The 21,791-nt window shown below is 34.2% G+C and overlaps 2 protein-coding genes across 6 annotated transcripts in view; both read right to left on the bottom strand.

The window, feature by feature from the left end:
• Nucleotides 1–1,266: 1,266 nt before the first annotated feature.
• Nucleotides 1,267–12,228, bottom strand: LOC135130892 (uncharacterized). Of its 3 annotated transcripts, none has more exons than XM_064058341.1 (5): nt 12,111–12,228; nt 11,924–12,057; nt 6,564–6,691; nt 6,441–6,503; nt 1,267–6,393 (listed from the first exon to the last, which is right to left on the bottom strand). In XM_064058341.1, the coding sequence occupies exons 3-5, from the start codon at nt 6,594–6,596 to the stop codon at nt 1,585–1,587; spliced, it is 4,905 nt and encodes a 1,634-aa protein (XP_063914411.1). In that variant the 5' UTR covers nt 6,597–6,691; nt 11,924–12,057; nt 12,111–12,228; the 3' UTR covers nt 1,267–1,584. The 3 variants fall into 3 exon arrangements, with proteins under 3 accessions (XP_063914411.1, XP_063914410.1, XP_063914412.1); XM_064058340.1 differs by having other exon boundaries at nt 11,924–12,047; XM_064058342.1 differs by lacking the exon at nt 11,924–12,057.
• Nucleotides 12,229–12,294: 66 nt separating this feature from the next.
• LOC135130899 (cytochrome P450 4C1-like) overlaps nt 12,295–21,791 on the bottom strand; it is a 30,581-nt gene continuing 21,084 nt past the window's right edge. For 2 of the 3 annotated variants that reach the window (XM_064058351.1, XM_064058350.1), the window contains 9 exons: nt 14,009–14,131; nt 13,767–13,958; nt 13,534–13,719; nt 13,416–13,482; nt 13,243–13,369; nt 12,970–13,188; nt 12,759–12,924; nt 12,528–12,707; nt 12,295–12,481 (listed from right to left, as the gene is read on the bottom strand). In XM_064058351.1, the coding sequence (XP_063914421.1) occupies nt 12,315–12,481; nt 12,528–12,707; nt 12,759–12,924; nt 12,970–13,188; nt 13,243–13,369; nt 13,416–13,482; nt 13,534–13,719; nt 13,767–13,958; nt 14,009–14,131 (1,427 nt within the window). In that variant the 3' untranslated portion in view covers nt 12,295–12,314. The remainder of the gene's footprint in view (nt 12,482–12,527; nt 12,708–12,758; nt 12,925–12,969; nt 13,189–13,242; nt 13,370–13,415; nt 13,483–13,533; nt 13,720–13,766; nt 13,959–14,008; nt 14,132–21,791) is intronic. The other variant, XM_064058352.1, reaches the window with a different exon arrangement.

Here is a 21,791-nt window from a genome sequence, read left to right as displayed (position 1 = left end):
CGAAAGTTTGCCGAATAAATGCTATCTAAACTGTACAAAATATGATGAGTCTGTACTTGTGATTTATCACTCCATTGATTTTTTCTTTAATTTGCATATACAGGGTGACTCAAAAAAGTTAATGAATGCGTAAATTTATTTTATTGATTTACTCAGGAACTACAAAACCGAATTTTTTGAAATCCACTGCGAAAAAAAAACATAATAGGCATGCAGTCGTCACGTTTCCGACAGCGAGGGAAGTACTGTCTAAACTCTTTAGACCAATTTTTTTGTGTTGTTTTAAGTTGCCCCTCTTTTGTCCATTTTTGTAGATTTTTTGGGGAGTTTTTAGTGTCTTTTTTCTCGCTTTCTTGTTTCTTTTTGACCTTTTTCCATCTTTTTTTTTAATTTTTTTAGTCATTTCAAATTGTGTTTCTTGTAGCATTTGTGTGTCGTGATTTTTTGTTGCATTCTTTGCGTTCTTCGTTCATTGTTTTTTTATCGCCTTTTTTCGTCGGGATTGTTGTTTTTTTTTAATCGACTTCTTCTGATGATTTTTTGCTGTATTTCTTATGTTCCGTGTTTTTTGTTCGTATTATTTTGTGAACCTGTTTGTCGCTATTTTTATCGACTTTTTTTGCCGTTTTTTTTTCATCGGCGTTTTTGTTCCGTTTTTTTTTTGGCATATTTCTTTGTAGCATTCTTTTGTTCGTGTTTTTTGTAACCTGTTAGCCGCATTTTGTCACTTTTCTTCTCGCCTTTTTTTCTAGCTTACTTTTTTTGTCGCGGTTTTTTTTTAAGTCGCCTCAGGATTTTTGTGATCTTTTTTGTAGATATTTTAAGCTGCATATTTTGTCATTCTTTTGTTACATTTTTTGTATTATTTTTCTTTTTGTTGGCCACATTTTTTGTTCGCCTGTTTGTAGTTATATTTAACACCTTGTTGCGTTTTTTATAGCTTATTTCTTAGCTTTTTTTGTTGCGTTTATTTTTCACCTTTGTTGCATTTCATGTCTTTTTTCTGTAGAATTTTTTAGTTTTTTTTTCGTTGTTCTCGGTTTATTTTTGTCCCTTCTTTTGATAATAATTTGCCATTTTAACCTCATTTTGGTATCTTTAATTGTCGTTTTTGATTGTTTATCCCATTCCTTTGTGTTTTTCTTTTTTTGACTGTTTTTTCAGTCACATTTTTTCGCTTTTTTTGTATGTTTGTTATGTTTAGTTGCATTTTTTGTCCATGAAATAATAAAAATAACAACCTGTAATGTTTGTATCGCTTTATTACAAATTTAAACATAATAAGGCACAAAAAACAGTAACACTATGGCATCCAAATTTTTTCTTAATGTATGGCATGTGACATTTACTAAGGTTTATTTGAATTTATTTTTATCACATCAAATAAGAGCCTCGATATCACAGACCAATATATCACTTATTATTATTACTATAACTAAATATATCACTATATACTTACAAACAAAAGGACTTTACACAATTGATAACATCGTTTACATACAAGAAGAATAACAAAGGTCTCAATTCGAATCTTGGCATACACCAGAAAAACGTTCTTAGATATTTAACCCAACTACCTCAGAACTATTTAGATGAAGTGCACAAACACTTCACTATTTCTACCAACACTGCAACATTACTTTTGTACGAATTCATTTTATACTCCCCCAACCATCTCTTACACAAATCTGCGATATTCCGTTGTCTCCTTTTTTCCACGATCAACCACAACACAACTCGCTCGTTGTCTTTGTCTTCGTAACTCATCCACAAGTCGATCTGATTATACTTACATTTAAACTTCACACACTTCCAGGTTGTAATCAACAACTTCAGCACATCGTCGTTCCTGTCTTCACTAACCAAACGCAAAAGCACGTGAAAGAGTTCATTTGCAAGAGCGACAGCTTTGTTCAGTTCGATTGTCCACTCCAGAATCCAAAAATGACGATTTGTGTGCATCAAACTCATCAACGAACACAGCGGCGTATCACCCACTTTCAACAAACGCAAAATTTTGGCACCTTTTTTGTCTAGAACTCCTCGAGGTTTGACTTTTTTCGGATAATACTGTGGTTCGAATCTGTTTGGATCGAGACGTTGTTCTAGACATTTTAAAAGTGAGGGGGATTCGTTGTCTTGGGTGATTCCCACTGCACCATGAGCCAACAAGAGTTGGACGAAGTAAGGGTTGCCAACTTTGCACGCTTTGTGTATAGGTCTTTCCCCGCGTTTGTTACGAGTGTTAACATAGCTGACCCTTCTGAGTAACAAATTAACAACTGAAGGGTTGTATTTGGTACAGGCTCGATGCAAGGGAGTGTCCCCTTTTTTATCAACGCACTCCAAAGACACCCCTTTTTCTAGAAAAAGCTCCACGGCTTGGTAGTTCAATTTTGCGCAAGCGTAGTGCATCGGGGTTCCGTGTTCTTTGTCTGGAACATCCAACTTCGCCCCTTTTTCCACCAGGAATTGCAAAATAGGGAAGGATCGTTTCCGGCAACAATAATGCACTGGAGTTCTCCCGAAGAAGTCGGGACTGTCCAAAATCGCTTGAGATTGCTTGACGAACAAAAACTTGACTATGTTAAGTTCGCCAAAATCACAAGCTAAGTGGATTAGCTTTTTCCCGTTCCGGCGACTAAAGTCCAATGAGGCACCTTTTTCCAGGAACAGTTCCACAATGTCGAAGCGAGCTGATTGACAAGCTTCGTATATGGGTGTTATTCCTTGTCGATCTGGAGTGTAAAAATCGGGTTCGTGGTCAAGCAAAAGTCTGATGAAGTTGATATCGCCTGCGAAACACGCGCAATGTAGAGGGGTCTTGAACGTGCAATAGGGAGAATTGATAAATTCCAGAGCATTGATGGGTGTTTTAGCTTGGATTAACAATTTTGCTTGGTCGTAATCGCACTCTAGGCACGCTTTGTGCAGTAACGTTCGACAATAACAGGAAACCAAATTGGTATTGCGAGAAAATTTCGCCCCGCTGGTTAACAAAACCTCGACCATTTCGTAATCGTAGTTAGCGCAGGCTCTATGAATCAGATTTTCTTGACAATCTGTGAGGTATCGTCTGGTTTGAGGATCGGCTGCAATTGTCGTTATAATATCTTTTGATCCGTATTCCACAGATTGGTAGACGATACTGTTACCATAGAGATCCTTCATCAGCCACAGTTCGTCACACAAATCGAGTAGGTCAGTATAGTCAAACGCCAAACAATATTCCAAGATCGTCAAAACGTGGTCGTCGAATAGTCGCGTTCTTGTACTAGTTCTAGCTGTTAGCAAAACAAACGGAACTAGTTTAATCGACGCTCCGTTAAAAAACACCCAGTCGTTATGTAGAACTGCGACGATTTCGTCTTGGTCGCATTTTTTGAGCAAAAATACAACAATGTCGCGAGTGGTAGGACGGTCTGACGATCGCACAGCTGTGTTGTCCACAAAAAACTGACAATCTTTTTCTGTTACGTCCAAAATCTGATAACTTTCACTCCAACTACAAGCCACTTCTAAACCACTTCTGTTCATGTTGTCTCTTTTGCTAAACTCCTCCTGTGTACACTTTTCCAAAAGAGACAAATTCTTATACAACACTGCTACGTGCAGCGGACACTTTTTTGCCAAAATCAAGTCAAAGAAGAACCTCAAGTTGTTGTATTTTTTGTCAAACACGAAATCCTTGATGGAGGAAACTTTGTCATGGTGATTGGCAAGATACAAAGCCGCGAAGTATTCACCAAACGAGTTGTGAAAAAACTCCGGACGATCGTCTTCACTGATCTTCGTTATAAAACCCACTTGATCTTTGTCTTTGGACGTGGTGACACCAGCACCAAGTGATTGTAGAACGTCGTCTTCGAAATACAGTTTCAGAGACACTCTTCCATAGTATTCGCTTTGTTGTTGCTTTTCGTTTTTGATTCGTCTGCGGGTGTAGTCGTTACTCACGTCCGCGTTTTCCTTCTCTGTGAAGTACCTAGTGAAAATTTTATCCACGAAGTGTTCGTACAAGTCGGCAATCGACAAAATGTCTGTCAACAAAGCGGAATACTTGTCTTCGTCACCACGGAACAGTTCAGTGAGAATGTAAATCTGTAACGGGATCCCCAAAATATCGTTGTACGGAAACAACTGAATGCTCGTCTTCATTTTTGTGTAAATGTCGTCTAGTTTATCGCCAGAGCACTCTAGTCGGGTTTTGATATACCTGCGCTGTTCCGCTTCGTCGAACTCCTTGATACTTCGCGAAACCACGTTGAACCGTCTTTCGAGATCCCGCTGCAGGTTGCACCTAGACGTAATCCAGTGCTTCGACTTGGATTTGGCTAGTTTTTCGACGATGGTCTTCACCGTTTCGAAGTTCGAACGCGATATTTCATCCAAGCCGTCCCAGAAGTACCAAACGCGACCTTCCCTCACCAAAATGTCGATTAACTTTACCTCAAAGTCCTGACTTCGTTTTCGGGTTACATCTAAAATGTATTTTTTGAATTTGTCACTGTCGTCTCCTGCTTCCCGAAAGTGTTTGGAATGGTCCCTGGCATAAATAAGGATGCTCCAAACCGACGCACAGCTCAGGTTCTTCAAATCTTTCATCAGAGTGGTCTTCCCCATTCCAGGGTCGCCACACACGAGATTAACTCTATTGTCTTCGTTGTTCAGCAATTCTGACTCCGTCGTGACTACATCGTTTCGCAAAAATGGGGTCAGGTGATGCGAATTATTCGAGCTTCGCACCCACTCCCAACTTTCGTCGTCGTCAATGTACACGAGACGAAATTGGTGACAAGTTTTCGTCGTTTTCTCACAAATGGCTTTGAAATCCTCCACATCTATGTCGTCTTCGTCTATAACCATACATTCTTCTCTGTCGATGGTTTGCTCTTTCAAATCCAAGTACTCTTCTACCGTGTGAACACTCCCCGAGAAGTTGTATCGTTCGGTTATAGCTCTATCGTCGTCGACTTCCACTAGTATCACCACGGTTTGACGAAAATCAACTCTCCGTAAGAAACTATCGTCAACGACAATTCGTGACAACGATCTAGGGATGTAAGAAACCGGAAGCGCTTCTTGGGGTTCGCCAATCAGCAACGGTTCGTCTAACATTTCTACAAGTTCGTCTACACGGAAAACTTCAGCGATTTTTTCTTTCTGGTCCATTAGTTCGACTAAACTAATTTCTTCTTTTCCTTGTAACGAACAAGTAAATGTTGACACTATCTGACCATACAGAACTTGGTCTACTTTCTTCAAGTCCGACAATCTATGGAAGGTACGAAACTCCGAAGCGGATCGTTTCTTCGTCAAAACAATAAATTTTCTGTTTTTACAAAGTCTGATGGCTTTCTGCACCCCCTCGCCGTCCTTGACAATCAACGGACACTCATCCATCAACCACAACAACTTGGTGTATTCTTCGTCATTCAAATCGTCGAACGAACTGACACCAAGTCGCATTATCCCAAAAATCTTGGCCTTATGCAAGTAGTCACGGTCTACATCGTCTCTAATTCCGTTCCACAGCTTCTTTATTTTGTCAGACTTATCTTCCGCTAGAAGCGTGATACCAAATTTTGATACAGCATCCCGTAAGTAGTCATATTTCTCGTCAATTTGTCCCCTCTGTGGAGAAAAAAATTCAGCTGAAGGTGACAACACCATCAAACCTATGACGTGCTTCATAAGCGACGAATGCAAGACGGTTTTCTTGCCCGGTTTCAAGCTCCACGACTGTACAAAGTCGACGTACCTTTTACAAACACTGTCGTCTTGGCAAGCAAACAGCGAACGAAATTTCTGGTCGATTTTTTCTCTGAGTACCGAGACCGAGTCGTAGTTCGCTATCAAAGTAAAATTGTCAAAAAATCGCTGGTATTTTTGCAAAAGTGGAACGTCGACGTTTGTGTTTTTACTCCCACGGATGGTAAACCTAAAACGTCTGTTTTCCGTATCCGCGGTCGTCACAGTCATGTCAAAATCCACCCCGCTTTTGCTATCAACGAGACTGAAATCCGTGGGGGCGAATTTCCTGTTGGTGACGAGAAAATACTGACAGGTCCCGAGATCGTCGCATACTTTTACGTATTCGTCGAAGTACCTCAGCAAGCCGCAGTTTTTGTCCCAGCTGTTCAACTTGGTGGGCGTAATTTGCCCGCCTGTGTTTGAGTATTTGAGTTGAAGGGCGGCTTTTCCGGCAAGTTGCGGGTTTGGGGAGTCCAGGTCGCAGACCACGTCGTCGTAAGCCCCAAAACGTGAGTGGTTTGCGGCTACTTTGAAATTTGTTATTCTTGGACGGGTGATCAGGTCTAGGACTAGATTGGCGACGTACAGGTCCTCGAAATCTTTTCCTTCGTCGGTGGTGCCTCTGCGTTTTTCGAACACCTGCGAAAGTTTGTCAGTTGGTTTGGTTTGTTTTTGGTTTGGCTTACCAGAGAGTCGTCGTCTATGTCCAGGAGGTTACGCGGATCTGGAGGACGAGGTTCGTTGGGTGCCTGCAAGTTTATTTGATCGTTTGACATTTAAATAGTTGGTGGGATTTTTGGTGGTTATACCTCTTGTGGATTATTGGCGGTACTAGCTGACATTTTTCTGTGTAGATTTTGTGTAAACTGACATTACGTGGTTTTTGCGCTGTTTTGGATTGTTTGAGTTCTTGTGCTGCTGCTCTTGTAATCGGAATCTAAAAAATGGGAGAATTTGAGGTAAGCAAGAGAAATTTTCTGTTGCAGATCATCTATGTTGGATATCATATATTATATACAAAGTGAGTTAGAAAGTTGTACGGTTCTTTGCTAAGGTAATTTTCAACTCTACAGAGTGCTTAGTATGTTTTTGCGCAATATAGTCAATTTAGTTTTTCTATATATTTTTATGTCTCATCGGTTTATCATTGGTTTATAATGGTGTGGATTTGTGGTACGACTGGTACATTATTGTATTGATCAAATAATACCCTAGCGCATTAAGAATAGCTGCCACTCTAAATATCAAAAGAAAACACAATGGACTAGAAAGCAACTATTACTTATTAAAACCACGATCTCCGGTAACGAGGAAAATTTAAAAAATCTGAAAAATCCGAAAATTACGAAAAATCCAAAAATCCGAAAAAATCCAAAGAATTCAAGGAATCCAGACAATAAAAAAAATCTAAAAAATCTAGAAAATCCAGAGTATCCAACAAATCCAGACAATCCGAATTATCGGAAAAATTCTAAAAAATAAAAAACAATAAAAAAATCCCAAGAATCCAACGAAGCCATAGACTCCGAGGAATCCAAAGAATTCAATGAATCCAGAAAATCCAAAAAATCAGAAAAATTCTAAAAAATAAAAAAAATCCAAAGAATTCACAGATTCTCAAGATTCTAACGAATCCAAAGAATCCCAAGAATCGAAAGAATCCAAAAGATCCAAAGGATCCAAACACTCCAAAGAATCTAAGGAATCCAAAGAATCCAAACGATCCAAAGAATCCAAAGAACTAAAATATCCAAAGGATCCAAACACTCCAAAGAATCCAAAGAGTCGATAGAATTCAAAGGATCCAAAGAATATAGAATTCAAAGAAATCAAAAAATACAAAAGTCTAAAAAAGCCAAAGAATCCAAAAAATCCATACAGTCCAAAAAAGAAAGTCTAGAAAACCCAAAAACTCCACAAGATTTGAAAAAAAAATTAAAAAAATCTAAAAAATTCAAAGAATCCAGAGTCCAAGGAATCCAAAGAATCCCAAGAATCCAAAGAATCCAAAAAATCCAAAGAATCCAGAAAATCCAAAATATCTAGAAAATTTAGAAATTCCAAAATTTGAAAAAATAAAAAAAATCGAAAAGGAATCCAAAAAATTCCAGAAATCCAAAGAATCCAAAGGATCTAAAGAATACAAATAATTCAAAGAATCCAAAGAATCCATGGAATCCAAAGAATCCAAAGAATTCAAAGAATCCAGAAAATCCACAAAAATTCAGAAAATCGAAATAATCCGAAAAGTCCAAAGAATCCAAAGAAACCAAAAACCCAAAGGATCCAAGGATCCAAACACTTCAAAGAATTCAAGGAATCCAAAGAATTCATAGAGTCCAAAGGATCCAAAGGATCCAAAAAAGTCAAAAAGTCCAGAAAATCCCAAGAATCCAAAGAATCCAAAGGATCTAAAGAATTCAAATAATTCAAAAAATCCAAAGAATCCATAGAGCCCAAGGAATCCAAAGAATTCAAAGAATTCAAAGAATCCAGAAAACCCAAAACCTTCAGAAAATCCAAATAATCCCAAAATTCTAAAAAATAAAAAGAAATCAAAGAACCCAAAAAATCCCAAGAATCCAAAGAATCCAACACATCCAAAGAAACCAAACGATGCAGAGAATGCAAAAAATCCAAAGGATCCAAACAATCCAAAGAATCAAAAGAATCCAAAGAATCCAAAAAATTCCAAAAAGTTTAGAATATCCAAAAATTCCAAAAAAATTGAAAAAATCTAAAAAATTCAAAGAATCCCAAAGAGTCCAAGGAATCCAAAGAATCCCAAGAATCCAAAGAATAAAAAAAAACCGAAAAGATCCAAACACTCCAAAGAATCCAAAAAATCCAAATGATCCAAATAATCAAAAATATCTAGAAAATCCAGAAATTCGTTAAATTCAAAAATATCGAAAAAAATCCAAAGAATCTAAAGAATCCAAAGAATCGAAAGGTTCTAAAATATCCAAATGATCCAAAGAATTCAAGGAATTCAGAAAATACATACATCCAAAAAATTTAGAAAATCCAAATAATCCGAAAAACTCCAAAAAATAAAAAAAAATAGAACATCCAAAGAATCCGAAGAATCTAAGGAGTCCAAAGAGTCCAAAGAATCAAAAGGATCAAAAAGAGCCAAAGGATGCAAAGAATCAAAATATATCAAAGAATCCAGGAAATACAAAAAAAATCAAAAAATCCAAAAAATCCAAGAAGTGCAGAAAATCAAAAAATTCCAAAAGATAAAAAAAATCGGAGAAATCGAAGAATCTGAAGAATCTGAAGAGTCCAAAGAATCCAAAGGATCCAAAGAATCCAGAAAATCCAAAAAATCTAGAAAATCCAGAAACCCCAAGATTCGAAAAAATCCAAAGAGTTCAAGGAATCCAAAAAATCCAAAGAATTGAAAGAACCCAGAAAATCCAAAAAATTCTAAAAATTTAAAAAATCCAAAGAATCCAAAGAATCCAAAGAATCTAAGGACTCCAAAGAATCCAAAGGATCACAAGAATCCAAAGGTTCCAAACACTCCAAAGAATCCAAAGGATCCAAAGAATCAAAAGATTCAAAGAATTGAGAAAATACAAAAAATTAAAAAAAATCCAAAGAATCCAAAAAATCCAAAAAGTCCAGAAAATCCTAAGCATCCAAAGAATCTAAAGAGTCAATAGAATCCAAAAACTCCAAAAGATTCAAAGCATCCAAACAATTCAAAAATTCTAAAAATCAAAAGAATCCAAAAAATTTCAAAAGAATCTAAAAAATTCAGAGAATCCAAAGAGTTCCAAGAATCCAAAGAATCCAAAAAATCCAAAGGATCCAAATGATCAAAAAATCTAGAAAATCCAGAAGCTCGTTAAATTCGAAAAATATCGAAAAAAATCCAAAGAATTCAAAGAGTTCGAAGAATCCAAAGAATCGAAAGGCTCTAAAAGATCCAAAGAATCGAAAGGCTCAAAAAGATCCAAAGGATCCCAAGAATTCAAGGAATCCAGAAAATACATACATCCAAAAAATTTAGCAAATCCAAAATATCCAAAAAATCCAGAAAATCCAAATAATCCGAAAAATTCTAAAAAATTAAAAAATAAAATAAAAAATCCAAAGAATCCGCAGAATCTAAGGAGTCCAAGGAATCCAAAGAATCCAAAGGATCAAAAAGATCCAAAGGATGCAAAGAATCAAAAGGAATCAAAGAATCCAGTGAATACAAAAAAATTTAAGGAATCCAAAAAATCCAAAAAGTGCATAAAATAAAAAAATTCCAACAGATTCGAAAAAAAACGGAGAAATCGAAGAATCTAAAGAGTCTAAGGAATCCAAAGAATCTCAAAAATCCAAAGAGTCCAAAGAATCCAAAGGATTCAAAAAAATTCAAAGAATTGAAAGAAGCCAGAAAATCAAAAAAATTCAGAAAATCCAAATAATCCGAAAAATTCTAAAAAATTTAAAAATCCAAACATTCCAAAGAATCCAGAGTCGATAGAATTCAAAAGATGCAGAACATCCAAAAGATCCAAAGAATACAGAATTCAAAGGAATCAGAAAATACAAAAATTTAAAAAAGCCAAAGAATCCAAAAAATCCATACAGTCCAAAAAAGAAAGTCTAGAAAATCCAAAAACTCCACAAGATTAAAAAAAAAAATGAAAAAACCTAAAAAAGGAGGAAAAGAATCCCAAGAATCCAAAAAACCCAAAGGATCCAAACACTCCAAAGAAACCAAAAAATCCAAAGGATCCAAAGGATCCAAATAATCAAAATATCTAGAAAATCCAGAAATTCGTTAAATTCGAAAAATATCGAAAAAATTCAAAGAATCGAAAGGCTCGAAAATATCCAAAGGATCCAAAGAATTCAAGGAATCCAGAAAATACATACATCCAAAAAATTTAGAAAATCCAAATAATCCGAAGAATCTAAGGAGTCCAAAGAATCGAAAGAATCTGAAGGGTCCCAAGAATCCAAAGAATCCAAAAAACCCAAAGGATCCAAACACTCCAAAAAATCCAAAGAGTCCAAAGGATCCAAAGAATCAAAAGAATTCAAAGAATCGAGAAAATACAAAAAATTAAAAAAATCCAAATAATCCAAAAAATCCAAAAAGTCCAGAAAATCCTAAGCGTCCAAAGAATCGAAAGAGTCCCTAGAATCCAAAGAATCCAAAAGATTCAAAAAATTCAAACAATTCGAAAAAACCAGAAAATAAAGAAATTCTAAAAATCAAAAGAATCCAAAGAATTCATACTGTTTAAAAATTCCACGTCGTTAAGCACTGCTTATTGAGCAAAGAAAAAATAATTTAAAAATTTAAAAATTTCTTGGGTACAAATGTAATTCGGCAAGAGTTGCTACTGGGACCGCAGTTGTTTACTGTAAACGTCAGTGAACTTCCGGTTTATCTGTCTTCTAATAAAATTTATCAATTTGCTAACCACACGTCCGGTATAACATCTATTTATTATCGTTATATAGGTACATCTAAACGAGAAACGGAGAAAACTAGAGCTTTTTTAAAATTGCCAACCAAAATTTAGTAGAACCAAGTCTACATCTCCAAAGCAACTGAGTTTATTCACTTGATGCGGATTACACTTTTATCGGTTAAATATATTTGTTTACAAACACCATGATACACTTGGAAAACATTGGGATAATTGTGCAACGTGCAACCTTATCCTTGTTACATACCATCAAGATAACCTTCGAATCAAAATTCACAGTTGACTACTGTGTAAATATTATAGAATAAAATACTCCTGCACTTGTGGTTTATGAATCCGTGCTGAGTTTTCATCCCAGACATCCAAATTCTTGGAAAAAATTTATAAACTTTTACAATGAATCATTAATGGCTTTAATTAAGTCTAAGCCAAATTTTTCGGAAGATTTCGGAAAAATCTTTTTTAAATTATTTAATATGTCGAATTTTTTTGATGTGTTTAAAAATATTAATGAATAAGTGCACTATAATTTTTAATAAAAATTGTTACCGCTCAAAGTCTGAGGGAAGTACTGTATAGATTCTTCAGATCGGGTTTTATTTTGACTAATCAACAGTTTTAGTCACCCAGAGTTCATTTTTCAGCCAATGTTCGATAATTTATATGGTCTTACTTAACGGATTAAGCATGAAAAGGAAGAAGTATCATAGTTTGATAAAAATTACCTTCGAAATCCTTGGTCTTGCCAAAAAAATGTACCGGTAACGTTTGGAGCATGCTTTGAATACTTTTATATAACCTTACAAATTAACGTCGAACCACGTTTGTTAAACGCTGACTATAAAATTGCTAAAAATAACTACAGAATTTTGTAAAGTGATCTCTATTATCAACATTTTTGCAGGTTCCTACCTTTAATTACTACCACCTGTTGCTAGAGGAGCACTGTAACACATTCCCCACTTAAGACCTACCCTTAAGTTTTTGTAAATAGTACTTAAGTAGACACAAAACCGCCACGAAAGTGTGTGCTTTCAGGTGACCCGCTATGACTTGGTGTAAAGTGTGTTGCCTAGTCTAGGAAAAACAACTGCGATAATTTTGATTAATTTTATTTCAGTTTGTTCTTTTTTCAAACATTAAATGACTATTTTTCGGCTTCAGCATAATCAAGAAATCGCACTCCATGTCCTTCCAGGATTTCATACCAACAGAGCGTATTTTGAACGTTTTCACAATCATTGCAATCATCACCTTCATGGACATCATTCCATATTTCAAACCTAAGACATACGTTGAAAACTAGTTTCGTTGTCAAGAGCTACAAACCTATACAATTCCTGCTACCAAAACTGAAAGGGATGAACGAACAACGATGTCTTTTTGCAACTTCGTCAGGAAGAAACCGATCCGGATCAAACTTTTCCGGGTCAGGCCACACTTCCGGATCTCTGTGTAGTGTCACCACAGGAATGAGAAAATTGCACCCCGCAGGGAAAACAAACGGGTCTGGAAAAAATCCAGTTTTTGGGGATAGGTTTTGTGAACTATTTAAATTACCGGATGTAATGTCTGCCTCATTACTTCGCATAAGAAAAGGCACTAAAGGGATCAACCTCAGTGTTTCTTTAATGACTCGTTCCACGTACTCCAGACGATTGATTTCTTCTAAAGTCGGGTCTTCGTGGCACGACGTAACTGAAACCACTTCTTGATAAGCTTTCTCCTAAAAAAACAACTTTGAAAGGGTCATTATAATTGCTTAATTTACTTGAACGTCTGAGTAGATTCCTAAAAATGTTAGAATGATATTGATTGTGATTGCCGTCGTTTCACTTCCTGCTATAGACATTAAAGAAGCTTCTTCCAAAATATCCTCATGGGTGATCTGCTTGTTTCGGTTTAATTTATTCAAATGAGGCAGAAAGCGTTGACTTCGAATAGGATTGACGCTTTCGAATTCAATTGATCTGCTTTGTTCAGCTAAAATCTGCAACGGCACAATACAGCACATTTAATATCTATTAGCGACACAATACAGTACATTTTCGATAATTTTGTGACCTTTTTGCCAAGCCTGTTGGTACTCTTTACGCAAACTGGATAGTTTCCAGAAGAAATCAGTAAGAAGCCAAAATTTTCGCAATCTTTGTATAAGTATTTCTTCGATTCTGAAATCCAGGTTTACAAAAATACGAAACCAAAACGACTACTCACTTCATGGTGGCCGAAATGGCGTTATATCTTTCCTTGATCAGGTGCGGTTTTATGTTTGTTAGAGTTTCTGTGAAATTGAAAATTTTACATGTCTCCAGAGTATAAAAGTGTTATTCACCGATTGTACTATCCAGAGTGTTTTGCCATATAATTGGCGTGAGGTCCGTGGTTTCCTTGCCATGGGTGGATTCCAAAAACTCTACCATTTTTCTGGAATAGTCGACGAATATGTCGTGGAACGAATTTAAAACTTTTGGGTTAAAGGAGGGGTTGATCATTTTTCTGTGTTCTTTCCAGACACTGACTGTGAATTTTGAGCTCCGTCACTAGTATTACAAAATTTTCTACTACCTGGTGATGTTAGTAGAGTGTTTTTGGCTTCATCGTGGATGGTGTTGTAAAAAGGCGACTTATTTAAACAGTTTGTCAAAATTTTTTCCACATCCGTTGGTCTCGTGCTAATGATGTACAACTGTGAACCTACCCAGAATTTCGTAACTGGTCGATAGAAATTTAGTACTTGACAGGTCAGTTCGAAAAAATCTGGAAAAAACAATGATTTTTCTTGAATTACTAAAATAAATTGAACTTACTGCTTTTGGTTGCAGATAACAAAAAGATAGTTCCCACTAGGGGAACCGCAAATGGTCCGGGTATTTTCCAAGAGTGATAAAGCAGCCATCTTTTTTTCCAAAGAAACTGAAAAACGGCGAAAACTGCGACACAAAAGAAAAACCAGAGGATCATTCTAAGCACTAAAAGCGAGCCCATTGGCCACAACTAATCACAGATTCAAGAGTTTTTTGTTTACTATTTGAAACCAATCTATTGCGATAACGCAACGACAACTGTCGTAGTCAGGAAACATCTACTTATCCTTAGTTTAATTCTTTATAATTAATATTCAAAGTTCATCGGTTGTGTAAGTATGGAATTTGTTGATTGGTTATTAGTTGCAACGCAATTCAGTGGCATCAATTTTCTGAAACTGTGATATTGTAACTTTGAAAAAATATACAACAGTCTTTGAAGGTGATATTAAAAAAATGAGAACAATTTTGGCAACAAATTCGGATCTTGCTACACGTCACAGGGAAATTTGTAATAGAAATATGCGACATTTTCACGCCTATGCATTCAACAGCCTCGTCGCTTTCTGAATAATAATGTGATAACTCCGAGGCAACAACCTTGATACCAATTAATATTTCATAATTATATTTGCGACTTCTGTTTGAGTCGATGAGAGATGAAATCTTTGGGATCTTTACCTTCTCTCAAAATAAATTTTTCCAATTTCTAGTATAAACAGCAGAACGACCAGAAATTAAAACTCCCAAATTTAAACAATCGGATAACTGAAAAATCGAAACATCGAAAAACTGGAAAATCGAAAAATCAAAAAATCAAGAAATCGTGGAGTCGAAAAGTCGAACAATTGAGAAACCGAAATAGGCCAAAATCAAAATATCGAAAAATCCGAATCTCGATAAATCGAGAAATTCAAAAACTTAAAAATTCGAAAAATTGAAAAATTGAGAGATTGAAAAATCAAAAGAACGAGAAATCGAAAAGTGGTGAAGTCGAAAAATCGAAAAATAGAGAAATCGACAAACAAAAAGTGAAAAGTTGAAACTGGAAAAGCGGAAAAATCAAAAAACGAAAAAATGGAAAACTGGAAAAACTGAGAAACCGAAATAGGCCAAAATAAAACATTGAAAAACTGATAAATCGAAAACCTGGACAATCAAATCTCGATAAATCGGGAAAAAAAATTAAAATATCAAAAGATTGAAAAATCTAAAATTTAAAAATCCAAAAATTGAAAAATCGAAAAAGTAGACAGGTAGACACATCGACAAATCCAGAAGTCAAAAATAGAAAAGCCGAAGAATTGATATATTGAAAAATCCTAAAACTGAAATATCTAAAAACTGAAAAATCGAAAAATCAAAAAAGTGAAGTCGAAAAATTGAAACCTTAAGAATCGAAAAATTGAAAATCAAAAACCTGAAAAATCAAAAAATTAAAGAATTGAAGAACAGGAAAATCGAAACCCTCGAAGGTCAAGAAATGGGAAAATCAAAACATCAATTAATTGAAAAATCGAAAAATTGAGAGTTTATAAAAGTCAAATTTGAAAAATTAGAAAATCGAAAATTTGACAAAATGACAATTGAAAAACAGAAAATCTAAAACCGGGAAGTCGAAAAATCAAAAGATTAAGAAATCGAAACATTTGAAAAATTCGAAAACTTGGAAAAATTGAAATATCGAAACCTTGAAAAAACTAAAAAATGAAAAATCAAAGACCTGAAAAATCCAAAAATTAAAGAGTTGAAAAAACCAGAATATCGGAACCCTCGAAAGTCAAGAAATGGGAAAATCAAAACATCGATTAATTGAAAAATCGAAAAATTGACAGATTGTAAATGTCAAATTTGAAAAATTGAAAAATCTAAAATTTGAAAAAACGACAGTTGAAAAACAGAAAATCCAAAACCAGGAACTCGAAGAATCGATAGGTTAAGAAGTCAAAACATTATCTAAAATTTCATATTTTAAATCTAATCAAGAAATCGAAAAATCTGAAATTTTAAAAATTAAAAAATCTAAAATTTAAAAATCGAAAAGTTCAAAAATCAAAAAAGTAAAAAAATCTACACACCGAAAAATTCAGGAGTCAAAATTCGAAAAGTCGAAGAATCGAAATATTGATAAATCCCAAAACTGAAATATCGAAACACTGAAAATTGAAAGAAAAACTAAAAATGGGGAACTAAATCGGGAAATCAAAACATTGAAAAATCGAAAAATTTAAAACAATTGAAAACAGAAAATCTAAAACTGGAAAGTCCAAAAATCCAAAGATTAAGCAATCGGAAAATTGAAAAATCGAAAAAGTAAAAAAGTCGACACATCGAAAACTCCAGAAGCCAAAAATCGAAAAGTCGAAGAATCGAAATATCGAAAAATCCCAAAACTGAAATATCCAATAACTGAGAACCTAAAAAGTCGAGAAATTGAGCAATCGAAAAATCCAAAAAGTAACGTCGAAAAGTCAAAACCTTGAAAAAACTAAAAAATGAAAAATCAGAAACCTGAAAAATCGAAAAATTAAAGAATTGAAGAACAAGAATATCGAAACCCTCGAAAGTCAAGAAATGGGAAAATCAAAACATTGATTAATTGAGTAATCGAAAAATTGACAGTTTATAAATGTCAAATTTGAAAAATTGAAAAATCGATAATTGAAAAAACAACAGTTGAAAAACAGAAAATCCAAAACCGAGAAGACGAAAAATCGATAGATTAAGAAATCGAAACATTTGAAAAATTCGAAAACTTGGAAAAATTGAAATATCGAAGAACTGAAATGAAAAATCAAGAAATCGAAAAATCTAAAATTTTAAAAATTAAAAAATGTAAAATTTCAAAATCGAAAAATCGAAAAATTGAAAAATTGAAAAAGTAAAAAAATGGACACACCGAAAAATCCAGGAGTCAAAATTCGAAAAGTCGAAGAATCGACGAATCGAAATATTGAAAAATCCCAAAACTGAAAAATCGAAAAACTGAAAATTGAAAGAAAAACTAAAAATGGGGAACTAAATCGGGAAATCAAAACATTGGAAAATCGAAAAATTTAAAACGACAATTGAAAACAGAAAATCTAAAACCGGAAAGTCGAAAAATCCAAAGATTGAGCAATCGGAAAATCGAAAAATCGAAAAAGTAAAAAAATCGACACATCGAAAACTCCAGAAGCCAAAAGTCGAAAAGTCCAAGAATCGAAATATCGAAAAATCCCAAAACTGAAATATCCAACAACTGAGAACCTAAAAGGTCGAAAAATTGAGCATTCGAAAAATCCAAAAAGTAACGTCGAAAAATCAAAACCTTGAAAAAACTAAAAAATGAAAAATCAAAAAGTTGAAAAATCGAAAAATTAAAGAATTGAAGAACAAGAATATCGAAACCCTCGAAAGTCAAGAAATGGGAAAATCAAAACATCGATTAATTGAAAAATCGAAAAAATGACAGTTTATAAATGTCAAATTTGAAAAATTGAAAAATCGAAAATTTGAAAAAACGACAGTTGAAAAACAGAAAATCCAAAACCGAGAAGTCGAAAAATCGATAGATTAAGAAATCGAAACATTTGAATTGAAAAATTCGAAAACTTGGAAAAATTGAAATATCGAAGAACTGAAATGAAAAATCAAGAAATCGAAAAATCTGTAATTTTAAAAATTAAAAAAATCTAAAATTTAAAAATCGCAAAAATTGAAAAATCGAAAATGTAAAAAAATCGACATACCGAAAAATCCAGGAGTCAAAATTCGAAAAGTCGAAGAATCGAAATATTGAAAAATCCCAAAACTGAAAAATCGAAAAACTGAAAATTGAAAGAAAAACTAAAAATGGGGAACTAAATCGGGAAATCAAAACATTGAAAAATCGAAAAATTTAAAACGACAATTGAAAACAGATAATCTAAAACCGGAAAGTCGAAAAATCCAAAGATTAAGCAATCGGAAAATTGAAAACTCCAGAAGCCAAAAATCGAAAAGTCAAAGAATCGAAATATTGAAAAATCCCAAAACTGAAATATTCACAAACTGAAAACCTAAAAAGTCGAAAAACTGAGCAATCGAAAAATCCAAAAAGTAACGTCGAAAAATCGAAACGTTGAAAAAACTAAAAAATGAAAAATAAAAAATCTGAAAAATCAAAAAATTAAAGAATTGAAGAACAAGAATATCGAAACTCTCGAAAATCAAGAAATGGGAAAATCAAAACATCGATTAATTGAAAAATTGAAAAATTGAAAAATCGAAAATTTGGAAAAACGACAGTTGAAAAACAGACAATCCAAAACCGGGAAGTCGAAAAATCGATAGATTAAAAACATTTAAAAATTCGAAAACTTGAAAATCTGAAATATCGAAGAACTGAAATGAAAAATCGAGAAATCTAAAATTTTAAATATTCAATAATTAAAATACCAAAAAAAAGACTTTTTACTTTTTCGATTTTTAAATTCAAAAAATCGAAAAAGTAAAAAGTCGACACATCGAAATATCCAGAAGTCAAAAATGAAAAAGTCGAAGAACAGAAAAATTGAAAAATTCCAAAATTGATATTTCAGATCGAAAAACTGAAAAATGAAAGAAAAACTGAAAAATCGTAACATCGAAAAATTGAATACCAAGTAAACTGAAAAATCCCAAAACTGAAATGTCTAAAAATTGAGAAATCGAAAAATCATAAAAGTGAAGTTGAAACATCGAAACCTGAAAAAATAGAAAAATTGAAAAACCAAAAAACCTGAAAAATCAATTAATTGAAAAATCGACAAATAAAGAGTTTATAAGAGTCAAAAATTGAAAAATCGAAATATTTAAAAATCGTAAAATTGAAGAGAAAAACTGAAAACCGAGAAATTAAAAAATTGTAAAATCCAAAAATTGAAAAATAAGTAGGAGTAAACTGAAAAGTTTGCAGAAGAACATATTATAAACCCTGCCCACGCACCCGCCTCCATTTCGGTGATTAATTTTATCAAAAAAAGTACTACTAAAATTTATTGCAGCAGCAAGAAGACGAAATTTATTGCTCAAAAGAAACATTGATGACACAGTCCAAAATTTGGGTTGTATTACACATTCTGTTTTTTGAATTTTTATGTGACATGCCATTTACGTAGGTTGTACCTATATGTAAAATGGGGAATAAAACATCGCTATCACTATAAAAGAAGAAAAAAACCCTTGAAATATAAAGTGTAGATCGAATAATTTATAAATTGAAGAAAAATAACAAAATTATGTTTTCTCATCAACAGTTTAACAGATTTTCCGAAGATTCTAATAATATAATAACTTTGTCAATAATTAACGGTATTAAGAGTGGTCACCAGAAGGAAGAGGGGGTGGGTGGGCGGGCGTACTGCTTGCCTCTGAAAGATTAATAGGAGCAAAATTAGTTTTATCTTAAGAAATACGAGGCACCCCCATCCGCCCTCTATTTTCCCAGAAAATATGTCATTTGCCAAAATCAGTCTTATCTTACCAAGTACTAGCCCCGCCCACCCGCCCGTGTTTTTTCAGAGGATATGTCATGTGCCAAAGTAAGACTTAGTTTAGCAAGTACTTGCCAAGAAAAGACTGATTGTGGCAAATAATATACTCTCTAAGAAAATAGAGGGCGGGTGGGCGGGGCTAGTATTTGCTAAGATAAGAGTGACTGTGGAAAATTACATACCTTCTAAGAAAATAGAGCGCGGTTAGTATTCGTTAAGATATGACTGATTTTGGTAAATTTGTGAACAATATTAAGGGTAATCTGTGGAATAATAATAATAATAATAATAATAATAATAATATAATAAAGAGGGAGTGGGTGGGCGGGTCTATTCCTTGCTTATAAAAGACTCTGAAAGAAAAAGTTAAACTTAGCCCCGCCCACCCACCACATCTTGTTCCTTCTAAAATAAGAAACAGAAAATAGTATAACAAAAAAAAAACGACTACTGTTTTTTTTAACAGCCTACGTTCTCTTAATTTCCATTCCCGTTATACCATAATATGGTATAATATATATGTTTCGTACTTTTCTTTTAATATACGGCATCTTCTTTTCCCAACAAGAAACTGAAAACATGTTTAACCATAGTGTAAGAAGGAAGGGCAAAATATAAGCCCCGCCCACCCACCCTGTCTCAATTGCAATGAATTTTTTATTCGTTGTCAGACCGAGCGGCGAAGTTTAATTGCAAAATCCATATTTTTCTATAAAAATGTACTCTTTTAAAAACATATTTCACACGGTAATTTCTTCTAGAGACATGAGGATTTTGGACATAAATTCCGCCCTTGGCTCACAATGCATAAAAAACCATCACAATTGAGACGGGGTGGGTGGGCGGGGCTGATATTTCGTAGTTTTTTTTTTACTCTACGGCATCTTCTTGTCCCAACAAGAAACTGAAAACATATTTAACTATAGTGTAAGAAGGAAGGGCAAAATATAAGCCCCGCCCACCCACCCAATCTCGGTTGTAGTGATCTTTTTTATTCGTTGTCAGACCGATGGGCGAAGCGTAACTGCAAAATATATATTCCCCTACAAAAATTTTGAACATGTTTTAAGTTTCTTGTTGTGAAAAGAAGACTACTTATATTAAGAAGAAAGGGCAAAATATAAGTAATAAGTATAAGTAATTTATTTTAGTTAGCCCGAATGAAAGAAGGATCTCAACTGAACAGAGATAAAATCTTTAGAATTAGAGCAGCGTGGGTGGGCGGGGCTAGTACCTGCTAAGATAAGTCTGATTTTGACAGATGACATAGCTTCTAAGAAAATAAAGGGTGGGTGGGCGGGGCTAAAACTTAGTATGACAGAACTGAACAATATTAAGAGTAGTCACTGGAATGAAGAAGGGGTGGGTGGGCGGGGTTACTGCTTTGCTTATAAAACTAGGACTCCACTTCAGTGACTTTTTACTTGCCGAAATTTTGTATTTAGATTTAAGAACGGCGAAAAATTACAATGAACCTGAAAGTTTGCTAATAGACTTCTTCAACCATTAAATCAAATGTATGGATTCATAAAAAGACAATGCAGAGATTGTAAAAATTACATAGCTATCATGAAAATTTATTGTTCTTTGTTCATTAAAATTTTTTCGTACCTTTGTTGTTAATAGGGTTAAAATTCGTGTAGAGTGGTAATTTGATTGGAAAATGTGTGAAAATGTGTTCATCTGCGGCTCTTTAGATCACTGTGTATAATGGTGGGCCTGCTCACTTTTTCCAACAGATCTATAAGAATCCAGATTTCGACAGACTGACTAGACAAAAAATATGAAAAATATTTTTGGCTGGCTGTTAAATTTGTACAAAATAAATCAGTACTTACTATCTTTTGTTACGCATAACAGAAACCCAGATTTAACCAGGGGCAATGGGGTTGGTCCAAGGATTTTCCAAGCGTGATACAACCATCATCGCTTTGACCAAATCATTAAAATATTGATAAAAATCACAGATCACCAAAACACAAGGAGTCAACGCACGACAGTTTTAAACTATTTTGAGTTATATTGAGGAAGCAACCTTGTACTTTCCTATTAAACTGTCTCTTGTTTATATTCGAATGTCAAGGATTAATTGTAGTAAGTCTATGGAAAGTGCGTGCTTTTGCTTACAACATCGATATGAACCGGTTATAAAATTACGCCCTCGAGGAATTCCGCGTAATATATGGATGATTATTTGTTTTTTTCTACTAGTTCAGTTTATTCAGTTCATTGACTGGTTAAGTGCACTAAAAAAAATGTTTATGATATATCTACATATTCGGGCGAAGTTG

The sequence above is a fragment of the Zophobas morio genome, unplaced genomic scaffold (assembly GCF_036711695.1).
Source record: "Zophobas morio isolate AGI-343-1 ecotype UQ-CSIRO unplaced genomic scaffold, CSIRO_AGI_Zmor_V1 ptg000018l, whole genome shotgun sequence".
NCBI classification, from domain to species: domain Eukaryota; kingdom Metazoa; phylum Arthropoda; class Insecta; order Coleoptera; family Tenebrionidae; genus Zophobas; species Zophobas morio.
The sequence above is the reverse complement of the archived record's forward strand: the minus strand, read 5'-3'. Positions and strand labels throughout refer to the sequence as shown.